Below are 13295 nucleotides of genomic sequence, written 5' to 3'. Positions count from 1 at the left end.
AACTATACATGTAATCATTCACATCTAACATTTTAGGTAAAAATAACGAAATCAAAAGTTGTAGACACCATGAACATATAACTGCCAACTTGGTTGGCTGTTATAGATTAGAAAAGGCACCCAAAAACGAAAAAAATGCAAAGGAAATTATCATTGCTTCTTCTCCACTAAAAATCTATTATACTGTACTTTAGTTGAAAAGAAGGAAAATTGCATTATTTTCTTTGATAAATCGATTTTAATGGAAAATGTAAAACTCCATTTAAACTTCATTTTACAAACCATTATAACACACATTAAAATTTCCAATTGACGTAAGACATGTTTTATAAAAAATACCTCAGTCAATGTATATATGTATATATTTACATATTACAGTTATTTTTGTAAATTTTATCATTTAACTTCAGAAATTCAACAGTAAATATAAACTAAAGGAAAATTAATAATTTTCTTAAATAACTTACTTCTTTTTTGTAAATGTTGTACAAGGAATACTTTTTTCATAAAATGGAAAAATCTAAGCCATTATTTTTATCGGTACACAATGCAACTTTAGACAGTCTATACAACAGTTTGGCAGTTCATCTTTAAAAAAATGTATTTATGGCATGAGGACATTGGCATTTCCCAAAGTTACAGGCAATAGCTGGTGCATGAGTGTGTCCTCTATCACAGTAGAACCGTATAAGCACTGAAAACATAGTAAAGGAACACAAAGGAAGAAAAGAAAACAACTGTACAAGTCACATTTACATGAAAGCTCTTTTGTCTCATAAACATCACATATACAGAAAGCCAAAAAATAAATACATCTTCACAGAGAAAACCAAAATGACAGAACAACAAAAGGAACAAACAAGGGCCCTGCTGACTTACACAGCGGATGATTTTTGCTTTGCATTTCCCCCCACAGATTGTTTTTAGACAACTCCCATCCCAACAATTATAAATGATGTTACTGATGCTGCTGGTGATGCTGTTGTAATCGAGCAAAAAAAAAAAAATCAGTCCATGAAGTATACATTGTGGGCTCTTTCTGCAGTTTTCATTTGTGGCTCAGCAGTGCAGGACAGCACCCCAAACCAGCAATTCAGCTCAAATGACAGCCCCTCTTAAGAAGTCAATGGCTATGTTAAGGCTCCCGACCACCACACTGCCCATCCCATTGTTTTTCCTGTGTTAAATAATCAACAACAGTAGAGGGTTTAATGCCGGTCTTTCCAGTAAGGCTGCCTATTCTTTAGTGTTATCTCTTGGCACAAAAGGTTTAACGGGTACTATTTGTGGGTCTGTCTCTTGCCAGCTACTTGAATGCTAGCCAACTAAGGAGTATCCCGAATGTCTTGTCCGGCAAAAACAACTTTGTCCTTCTCGGTAGAAGAGGGATGTGTAAAGACGGTCTCATTGGAAAGTGAGCAAGGCAGTTATAAGTTATCCTCTTCTTCGTCATCCTCAGAGTCACTCTTTTTCAAGGAGCTCACGGCTTCCTTCACACAATGGTACAAGATGTTTTTTACCTAACAGCAAGAAGCAAAAACACTTGATTATCCTAACAAGCCTAATTGTAGACTGCAAAAAAATGACTGCATTAATGTAGTTTTACATGCAGAAAATGAACTAGCACGGCTACCATGGCTAATTGCTCCCCTTATTTATGATTGCGATTCCCCTTATTTATGATTGCGATTCCCCTTATTAATGATTGCGATTCCCCTTATTAAATGATAATAAACCGTAAAATTGCAACAAGGCACATATTTACTCACATAGGCCACACTTAAAAGTCTAAAATTCCCCCAAACTGGACGGGAAAAACGAATAAGTTGCCAGGTATGAGCTAGTCATTCACATATAGATGTACTTTACCATGTCATAGTTCCATCCAAAACAATGCATCAGGGAATATCCGATTTGTTTCAGCAATCTAAACAAAATGTATTTTGATGTCTATGAATATAGTTCAAGGAAAAGATAAACCGTATCTTGCATAAAACGTGAAAAAACTCACGTTAAACGTCCTCTGACTGGCCAGACGCGAGTACACTTACTTGTGCCTGCTATTGCTCGCTCAGGGCACAGCCATACCATAGTTTAACGTGCTCTGAGCGTAGCGTTTACCATGTAAGCACATCCCAATAGTTAAGGCTGATCAAAGGGCTTGCGGTCGATCGTAAAAATATAAACCTTGATACCTGTGTATGCTGTTATTGCACCCAGAGACTTGGTGAACACTACGTATACCGCTATGGGTATATTTCCTGGTTGTGCTTACGTCACTTTCTTTGAACTTCTTAGAACTTGTCAACGTGCAAACAATACCCTCCTTTTCAGAACACAGAAAGGAAATGATTGTACATTTGTGATTATGAAATAAAACAAAATTCCGTTATGATTTTTTTCTTTTTATTTCTTGTTCAAAAGTGACAACTATTGCAGTAATATGAACCATAAAAAAAAATCGAGATATTTCGACATTAGAAGGAATTTGGCCGTCACAACATCTTAAACTTCTGGTAAGAAAATTGTAATTTATGTCATTAAAAATCATCGGCTTCTCATCAATGTAGACGTATTTCTTTTTTTCGGTACTCGGATGATTCGCCTAAAGACGTTTCGCCGACAAACGTTTGACAGACGGACAGGTCGCCGAATGGACGTTCCACCGAACGGTCATTCGGCCGAACGGAGGTTTCGCCGAAACGGGATTCGCGCGCTCGCCCCGCCCCCGGATCGTGTGTGTACAAATTTTTCAACCTCGGCCCGTGGGCCATATACGGCCCATTAGGATTTTTAATCCGGCCCGCCGCCGGCGTTGTCCAAATTATAATAAAAATGATTCATTTCCCTTTGCCGCTCATCACTCTCAATTTATTAGTCGACCGTCAATGGCAGCCCGGGAATAAGCACTCTTGGGCGGGCAGGGCGGGCATGTCAGCCCGGGAATAAGCACTCTTGGGCGGGCAGATGTAGCAGAACCGAGCCGTGAAATGACAGCATTCAGGTTAAATACATCCTAAAACAGCATTTAATGATCAAATACTGGAGCTCTTTGGACATTAGAACCGAGCCGAGGGAAGTGAATTCCTCGGTAAAATGTCGCGATGATGTCGCGATAAGGAAAAAAAAAGTCTATATACGACCATTCGCCAAACGGGTCAAAATGCTCTCAAATTCGGTCAAATCCAGCCGAAAACAGCGTTTAATGATTAAATACAAATACTAGTATTTGTATATACAATACTAGTATTGTATTTTATACTAGTATTTTATTTAAAAGAAAACAAAGGAAATTCACATATTCTTCGTCGTTTTCCTTTTTTTTTGCTTGGTCCCATAGGTATCGTGTATACAGACTAGATATCCGATGCGCGTTGTGAGGCAACAGAGCTAGACGTCGTCGCTTGTCGGCCATTTAAGAACAGGGCCATTCGCCAAACGGCTCAAAATGCTCTCAAATTCGGTCAAATCCAGCCAAAAACAGTGTTTAATGATTAAATACAAATACTAGTATTTGTATATGCAATACTAGTATTTGTATTTAATTATTAAACACATTTTGAGCCGTTTGGCGAATGGTCGTATATAGACGTTTTTTTGCCTTATCGCGACATCATCGCGACATTTTACCGAGGATTCACTTCCCTGGGCTCGGTTCTAATGTCCAAAGAGCTCCAGTATTTGTATTTGATCATTAAATGCTGTTTTAGGATGTATTTAACCTGATTGCTGTCATTTCACGGCTCGGTTCTGCTACATCTTGCCCGCCCAAGAGTGCTTATGTCAGTCAATGGCAGCAGCCGATGTGTTAAATGAGTGCTCTTATTGATATTTTGATGTTTGATAAAAATGACCATCTAATCTAAAGTATTTCAACATTGCAAGTTCTCCCAGAGAGAATGAAGGTTCATTGGACGCCTATGACACTCAATGGCAGCAGCCGATGTGTTAAATGAGTGCTCTTATTGATGTGTTAAATGAGTGCTCTTATTGATGTGTTAAATGAGTGCTCTTATTGATATTTTGATATTAGATATTTAGATCGTTTCAACAGTATTTAGAGCAGGGGTCTCGAACTCAAATTACCTGGGGGCCGCTAGAGGCCGAGTCTGGGTGAGACTGGGCCGCATCAGGATTTCCACAAGAAAAGCACTGATAAAACATTCCAACGTTATCAAATATCTTTATTTTTTAACAAAAAATAATGAATTAAATAAATTAACTTAAAGATGAATAAAAAATAAATCAATCAGTAATACAAAACCAAATAATACTAATGAGCATACAGTAGATATACACTGGCTGGCTAAGTAGAGAAAATGAATTATTTTTATTCCGTTTCAAATGTCTGTATTAACAGCTCTTTAACCTTTAACTTTCTGAACTTGAATGGAACATTGAACATGAAATATTCTGAACACGGCTTCTCTTGCCTACTCCTTGCTGCTAGAGACCTGGCAGCGCTTCTCACATAGCTGAGTCACATTTGGCTTGAGGGAGGAAGCAGTGGAGACCCTCAGTAGAGCTTGAAGATGCTCATCAGTAAGTCTGGACCTGTACTTGGACTTATTGAAGTTCAAGGTGGAGAAGAGCTTCTCACACAAGTATGTGCTCCCAAAAAGGCACATGGTCCGCTTGAACCTTCGGGAAAGTTCAGGGAAGCTGGGGGTCAACTCTCTCAAAAATTGCCCAAGCTTGTCTGCTTCTCAACTCACCTCCCTGAACTTGGCTTTGAGTGCAGAGTTGCACTGCAGGTCAATGAGCTCCATTTGAAGCTCAGGAGGGGCATCTTGCACATCAAAGGAGAAGGGGTCCGCAAAAATTTGAAATGTGGCTTTGTGTGTCTTGAAGTCTGCAAATCTGTGATCAAATTCCTCCTGTAGCTTCGAAATGGCCTCAACATACTTCTCACCACTGAATGGTGTGCCTGCATCCACGAGAGCCTTGCATGCTGGGAAATGGCAAAGGTTTGTCTGAGAGAGCTGGGCTTTCCATAACACAAGTTTAGTGCAGAATGCTCTCACGTTGTCATAGGCAGCACTGACAAGTTGCCCCTGGCCTTGTAGCTTCTTGTTCAGTACATTAAGCTCATGTGTGATATCAACAAGAAAAGCCAAGTCCATGAGCCATTTGGGATCACTTAGCACAGGATCAATCAACTCACAAACGGTGTAGCTAGCTTTGACTGCTGCATTACTGTCTTTGGTAGCCTTCTTGAAGAGATCCTGTTGCCTCAGAAGACGTGTTTTAAGACTGGCAACCTGGTTGGCTCTCTCATCTCCCTGGTATTTTTCGTACTCCTCAGCATGTCTCGTAGTACAATTACGTTTCAAATTGTATTCCTTGTGCACCGCAACTTTTTCAGTGTAAATGAGACACGTCGGGGTGCCCCTGTGTTCAACAAAGAAATATTGCACTCCCCACTTTTCTTGAAACTGTCTGTGCTCATCACCGACCTTTCTCTTCACGGCAGGCTTTGAAAGAGACATCTCTGGGGCTCTGTAATATGTTTTTCCAGTTGGAATGAGTCTCGGGTTTATCTTTCACATTCAGTCGCGCGGGTTTGTGGCGCATGTGCACTTTCGCTCTCCGTTTCAATTGCGGAGATGGCTACAGACACTGACACAGGCTGGATCACGGATCATAGCGCCTCATTCAGTTCTATGCTGAGAGCAGCGGAGGAGTGTGCGCGCCGAGTGGAGTGATCGGCCTCACGGCTTCTCCTCCGCCCAGCTGATTGGAGGAATGAATGAGTGAGTGAGCGAGGCACTGGACAGCCCGGCCGATGTCCCGCCCTCCAGAGCCGTATACCTCACCGTGATTGGTTCATTCAGCTCCGAACCAAAGTTCCCTCTAATTTTTTGTTGGTCTGAGCAGAAAGACAACCTCCCTGAGCGCACTGAGTACCAGTGTGAGCGACATCATCGGTACTCGGATGATTCGCCTAAAGACGTTTCGCCGACGGACGTTTGACAGACGGGCAAGTCGCCGAATGGACGTTCCACCGAACGTTCATTCGGCCGAACGGAGGTTTCGCCGAAACGGGATTCGAACGCTCGCCCCGCCGGATCGTGTGTGTACAAGTTTTTCAACCTCGGCCCGCGGGCCATATACGGCCCGTTAGGATTTTTAATCCGGCCCGCCGCCGGTGTTGTCCAAATTATAGTAAAAATCAATGTTCGTCTACCATCAATGGCAGTCCGGGAGTAAGCACTCTTGGGCAGGCAGATGTAGCAGAACCGAGCCGTAAAATGACAGCAATCGGGTCAAATCCATCCTAAAACAGCATTTAATGATTAAATACAAATACTGGATGATATCGCGATGGAGGCAAAAAAACGTCTATAGACGTCCATTCGCCAAACGGCTCAAAATGCTCTCAAATTCGGTCAAATCCAGCTGAAAACAGCGTTTAATGATTAAATACAAATACTAGTATTTGTATTTAATCATTAAACTAACAAATACTAGTACGACCTGTCCGTCTGTCAAACGTCCGTCGGCGAAACGTCTTTAGGCGAATCATCCGGTCACGACATCATCATTGCTCGCTATCGGCACACCAGTATCACACCTGCCACAAGCAGGTGCATGTCAATGTTCCCTCAAATTTTTCATGTAAAACATGCTGTAAAACAAGAAAAACATGAGTGGACAGAGCTACTGCCACTGGCTGCCACTTAAACGGCGCCATCATGGGGAAAGGGGTAAAAAAAAAAAAAAAAAAAAATTAAAAAAAAAAAAATCGATCTTTCATATTAAGACGGGGGCCGCAAATTATCGTCCCGAGGGCCGCAGTTGGCCCGCGGGCCGCAAGTTTGAGACCCCTGATTTAGAGTCTAAATACTGTTGAAACGATCTAAATACTGTCTAACTAAAAGTATACTAATACTTTTATTTGTTTGATAAAAATGACCATCTAATCTAAAGTATTTCAACATTGCAAGTTCTCCAGAGAGAATGAAGGTTCATTGGACTGCTTCAATAAAAACACCATCTGCTATTTAATAAATTGACAGTAGATGGCAGTAGCCGATCAGGCGACCAAAAGACCGGCGACCCAAAAGACGACGACCAAACTTCCGGGCGACCTAAAGACCGCGACCATAAGACCGGTGACCAAAAGACCGGCGACCAATCGACCGCGTACCCCAAGCTGTCCGCCTAAGTGCCTAAACAACATAACATGAAAACTTAAGGACCCTGAGCTGCCCACTTAGGTGCCTGAACGAAAAGAAACAATATACTAGCCTGCCTTTGAATGAAAACACAACGGAAAACATAGGAAATTTATAACATTGTGAAATTGTAATTTCTGTCAATAAAAATCACCAGGTTCTCATCAAGATAGACTTAACGTATTTTCACGACTATAAGGCGCACTAAGAAGTCTTACATTTTCTCCAAAATAGACAGGGCGCTTTGTAATGCGAAGTGCCGTGTATGCGCCGAGCTCGCTCCAAAGCCTGACTGAGAGCACTTCCGGCCGACACGCTTCTTATATAGAGAAAAGGCGGATGTGGGTGGAGTCAGGCATGCGGAGGGGGTTGTGTTTAAGAAGGAAAGGAAATTATCATTGCTTCCTCTCCACTAAAAATTTATTACTTTAGTTTAGTTGAAAAGAAGGAAAATTGCATTATTTTCTTTGATGAATCGATTTTAATGGAAAATATAAAACTCAATTTAAACTTCATTTTACAAACCATTATAACACATTAAAATTTTCTATTGACGCAAGAGAAGACACTTTTACTGTTGTTCTCGGTTGCCATGCTAATGGGCAGAACCTACCACCTATGGTGATTTTTAAGCAAAAAACGTTGCAGAAAAAAAAGTTTCCAGCCGGCGTCATCGTGAAGGCAAACCAAAAGGGCTGGATGGACGAGGAGAAAATGAGAGATTGGCTACGTGAGGTGTATGTTAAGAGACCGGATGGCTCGCCGTCACTTTTGATTTGTGACTGCATGCGTGCCAATCTCACAGCAGCGGTGAAAAACCAAGTCACGAAAATGAACTATGAGCTTGCCGTCATTCACTGAGGCTTAACTTAAGAACTCCAACCGCTGGACATCGGCATCAACCGGGCGTTCAAAGCAAAGTTGCGAGCGGCATGGGAACAATGGATGATAGGTGACAAACACAGCTTAACGAAGAGTAGGAGGCAGCGCTGGGCTAGTTACGCCACTATTTTCGAATGGATTGTGGCCGCTTGGACTAACGTGTCTGCTTGCACTGTTGTTCAAGCTTTTGCCAAAGCCGACACAGTTTTACGAAGAGTAGGAGGCAGCGCCGGGCTAGTTACGACACTATTTGCGAATGGATTGTGGCTTCTTGGACTAACATGTCAGCTTGCACTGTTGTTCGAGCTTTTGCCAAATTTCTGTCGAGCCACATGGCAATGTGAGTGACTCTGACAACGAAGAGAGGGAACCCGGCGTTTTTGATGAATCATTTGGACAATTGTTCAATTCGGACACAGAAAATGAGGACTTTGATGGATTTGTGGGTGATGATTAATCAAAAAACGTGACTACATTTTAAAATGGCTAAATAAAGTACAACCGAACTCAGTTTTGCTTCCGTTGCCTTTTTAAAAACGTGTTTTCAGCATGTGTCTGTAAGTTTAAGTTGGTGTATGTTAAAGCTGGTGTTTGTTTTGCCATGCCTGGCTGCGCCTTTAAATGCGGTGCGTCTTGTGTGTGTGTCAAATACAGAAATAGCACTCGTTACTGACACTGCGCATTTAAATGTGGTGTGCCATATAGTCGTGAAAATACGGTATTTCTTTTTTCAAATTGAATAATTTGAAATTTTGCATTTACAAAGACAGGCATATTAACTCCCTTATGATATTGACCAAAATAATGTGCTTTTGATTCATACAGTATCTCAGAAATACCACCTGCAGGGATTTTTCTTAAGATTTTCCCTTCAAAGTAACACATTTGTACTCCCTATTAAAACCGTGGATATGGAGGTGAAAATTGTGAATCAGGGGACGGCTTATACGCGAGAAATTGTAAAATTCAACAATTTCAAGGGCAATCATTTCAACACTGCAGCTGGGATTACTCGTGTGTGATCAGCGCTAAACACGGTAAAAATCTGCCTTGCCATACATTGTCTCGACGTTTAAGAGAATTTGGACTGATAGCCCACTCGGCAGTGACCAAATCAGAGAATCAAAGAAGGCTCGACTAACCTTTGCTAAGGAGCATATTGTGTGGACAGAGGCGGACTGGTCCTAAATTCATTTCAGTGAAGTATAATTTGTTTGGGTCTGATGGAAAACAATGGGCTCAGTCACATAAAGTGTGTGAAGATGTCAGTGAAAGATGGAGAAGGAAGTGTCATGGTTTGGGCCATGTTTTCCACAGCAGAAGTTGGGCCTCTCATACAGTTACATGGCCAAGTAAATGCAAATGTTTAAAAGAACTTTCTTTAACAACATATGGTAGCTTTCCTGTGTTCATCACCCAATCAACTGGCTGTGTTTATGCAGGACAATGCTCCCTGTCACACAGTAAAACAGATGAAACAGTTCCTTAAAACTGAAATTATTGAAATAATGAAATGGCCTGCCCAGAGTCCTGATCTGAACCCAATGGAGAACCTCTGGAAAATCATGGTGACAAAGTTATGGCCAAGAAACCCACTACAGTCATTGAACTGTGAAAAGACTGGAAGAAGAGTGGACCAAAATCACACCAGAGCATTGTGAGAGACTAGTGATGTCCTGTGGCCGCAAATGTGCAGAACTCATTCAAAGCAAAGGGCTCTACACTTCCTTTTAATTGCTGACTGTTGTAACCTTCAGAAATTGTTTGTTATAATCTTTTCCATGCCACGGTCGTTGTTGTTCTCCAATTTTGATCATTGAGTTTTATTTTAAACAACATTTTAGTCAAATACCTAGATTATTTTTGTAAAAACTAAACTTTTTTACACGCATGGTACAGCCATAATAAAAAATATTTCAATTGTTGAGGAGTGTAGATGACTTCATTCTGGAAAAAAAAACTGTTCTTTATCATTTGTTCTCTAATTTCTATCTCCAGTGTATTTGCTTTCCTGTGTGGAGGTTGGAAATGAGCATCCATGCCATGGACTGTCCCTCCTACTTATAAAATTTGCCTTAGAAAACGGTCATTGGAAATAATGTGTGCTGTCACAAATGAGGCCACTAAAAAAATAGACCACCAGACAATCACCTGTAGTTTGTCTTCATAGTTGACTTCCTCACAGTTGGATCTGAGCTGCTGGGTAAGGTGGAATGAGTTGATCACATGCTCAGGAGACACAAAGTCATTGATGACCTGAACACAGCTGTGAAGGTTCTGGACCTGACAGACAAAGTGAGCAAAAAGGTAATGTACAGTGAAATGAACAATATAGTTACTATGATGATTTTGTCATTTTAACTAAAAACAAATAGGTGTGGAACTACCTGATGCATTGACCCAGCTGGTATTAGAACAGAATCTCCCAAGAATTGAACAACAGTCCAACCCTGAACTCCATGTTCATCTAAAAGTTGCTGCCGCTGTTTCTTGCTCAGGTACCAGCCCTGCTCTCTTATTGGATCCTGTTCCACTGATACATCCAATCCTTGCTCCTTACAAAGCTGAAAAAAAGTTTGTGGTGGCCCAATAAAATTGGGGAGAAAGGAAGAGAAAATAGGTTGCAATTTATGTTTGTTCATATATAAATTGGTGCCTTTAACTACAAATGCTTTTACAGTGGTACCTGGACATACGAGCATTTCGAGATACGTGTAAAATTTCGAGCAAATAATTATCTCTAGATACGAGAAAAATTTCGAGATATGAGAAAGCCAGGTGGCCAAGACATGAGAGGCTGTTTATGATTTTAGCTCACTGTCTTTTTTGCCGCATCTCTTTCGTGTATAACAGATATCTACGAGCACTGGCCGGAGCGTTGTATTTCTTTCAGTGTTTTTTTTCCGTCACTCAGTGCGAATGGCGGAGCGATCGCTAATACGAGGAGTATATATACAGACGCTCCCCTTCTTACGAACATTCGAGTTACGAACAACGGTACATACGAACATGTCTGCAAATTGCGTTTATGTCGAAAAATGCTCGTAAGTTCGATTTTGTATGGCGCACCTTTTTCCGAGTAGTGCTTCTTTCCGCCGCTAATACCGACGCCTGGCGCTGTGAGCGCTCAGCTCACCCAGCATCTACCTTCCTGTGCCCAGTTCGTTGCAATGCGGAAGTGCGTGAACGTATCTCCAGTGCGCAAAGAACCTTTTTCATTTGTATCATTAAATATCTCGTGCATCCATTATTGAATATTGTTGGTGAAAAGCGAAAGGTTTCTATTGAGGGAGGTGCAAGGAAGAGGCAAGCCATTTCATTTGAAATGAGTGGCAATAATAACTAAGCTTGATGCGCGTCAGAAAGTGGTGAGCGTTGCACGTGAATACAACTTGAATCGTTCGACCGTCAGTACCATTTATAAACATAAAGATCGAGCAGCAGGACCCAAATATTGAACGTTGCACAAAGTTTGCAAATCAATTGAATGATGCCATACAGTGCTACCGCATCATTTATGATGAAAAAAAGAAAACTGCAATCGTCATTAGATAGCTTCTTTCAGCCAGTTTCTAGTAAATCTCTCTCTCTAATGTATGTATACAGTACTGTATGTATTCTCTCCATGTTATTAAATGTTTTTTTCAGTACAAACCAATGCGTGTTACTTATACAAGCCTTAAACATACAAATGCACGTATATAAACCTTCAATATACTTATATAGGCCTTAAACATAAATTATAATACAAAATATAGCACTGAGCAACTTACGAACAAATTCAACTTGTGAACAATCGCTCGGAACCTAACTCGTTCGTAAGTAGGGGAGCGTCTGTATTACTTCTCGTTGGCTGCTCACAAGAACATAAGGGGCACTGTCTCTCTCCCCGCAACTCACTCGTGTAATGTCTCTGGTCGCAACTCCCTCTTTGTAATGTCTCTGCGAGCACTGGGCGGAGCGTTGCATTTTTTTTGTGTCCCCCCCTTAGCCTGTTTGCTCCCGTTGGCGGAGCGATTGCGAATACAAGACTACTTCTCTTTGGCAAGTAGTCGTGCGTTATCTTATTGTGAGGACATTTGTGTGCATCATTTGCAGATTTTTTTTTTTTCATAGCCGCGATAATCGAAAAAAAACGCGAAAAGGCTCACCCCTATTTAAAAAAAAAAATCATCAGTGCTGAGTCCTGGTAGCAAGAGTCAGCGTGGATTTTCACATTTTTATGAAATTAATTGGACATAATTATGACTTTTAGTAATCGTACTTGGAACCACGATGGAGCTGTTTATAGGCTTAAATCACAAATAAAAATTTACTGCACTTATTCAATAAGAATGATAAGAAGTGAATATTACTGTCTTGCCAACTACCCATAGTACCTTGGCAATCAACTGGTAGATCAGGATTAACATATAGAATACCCCAGCTGTAGACAATCACATGATAACCTGTGCTTAATGTACGCACCCATTGCTAATTGACATTTTAGGCCCGACCCGACCCGAATTTCGGGTCGGGTCGGGCCTAAAATGTCAATCATTACTTTGGGTTGGGCCGGGCCGGGCTTCTCTCTCGCTGAAAAAAAAAAGTATACTAAAATTATGTGTGGTCTCTCTCGCTGACTTAAAAAAAAAAAAAAATATATATATATATATATATATATATATATATATATATATATATATATATATATATATATATATATATATATATATATATATATATATATATAAATGTATACTTAAACGACGTGTGGATGCTAAACCAAGGAATACTTGTTATGAAATAAATAATTTGGAATAAAACAGGGAAGGCGCTTAATGTAATTGCAATTGGAGGCGGAGCCGCAGAGCCAGAGCATGCTCTTTGCACGTCATGCTGCACTCTTAATATCTTAATATAAATGTTCCCCTCCGCAATATGGAGAAGCAAGAAGTTAAGGATAAACTAAAGGCAGGAGAACTGAAAAGACAAACACGCAGTAAGTGCTTCAAAAAAAGCTTCAAATTGATTGTTGAATATGCTGGCAAAACTTGCGTTGGCTTCGCTGAATGTAGTCAATGTGGCGCTTTACTCTCATACGAGAGCAAAAAGACTGGCACCTTGACACTGAGCAGGCATTTAAACAGTTGAAATCGTCAAACATCTATATTATCATATAAAAGATGTAAACGTTTATACAGTCTTGTTTAACTTAGATTTCATCACAAAAGAAGGCTTTAATCTGTTATCATA

The 13295-nt window shown here is 40.6% G+C and overlaps 1 protein-coding gene across 2 annotated transcripts in view; it reads right to left on the bottom strand.

Annotated features, from left to right (window-relative positions):
- Window positions 1-201: 201 nt before the first annotated feature.
- Window positions 202-13295, bottom strand: part of jmjd1cb (jumonji domain containing 1Cb) — a 141861-nt gene continuing 128767 nt past the window's right edge. For both annotated transcript variants that reach the window (XM_077625939.1, XM_077625940.1), the window contains 3 exons: window positions 10448-10624; window positions 10212-10343; window positions 202-1520 (listed from right to left, as the gene is read on the bottom strand). In XM_077625939.1, the coding sequence (XP_077482065.1) occupies window positions 1428-1520; window positions 10212-10343; window positions 10448-10624 (402 nt within the window). In that variant the 3' untranslated portion in view covers window positions 202-1427. The remainder of the gene's footprint in view (window positions 1521-10211; window positions 10344-10447; window positions 10625-13295) is intronic.

The sequence above is a fragment of the Stigmatopora argus genome, chromosome 18, assembly GCF_051989625.1.
Source record: "Stigmatopora argus isolate UIUO_Sarg chromosome 18, RoL_Sarg_1.0, whole genome shotgun sequence".
In the NCBI taxonomy this organism is placed as follows: Eukaryota; Metazoa; Chordata; class Actinopteri; order Syngnathiformes; family Syngnathidae; genus Stigmatopora; species Stigmatopora argus.
The sequence above is the reverse complement of the archived record's forward strand: the minus strand, read 5'-3'. Positions and strand labels throughout refer to the sequence as shown.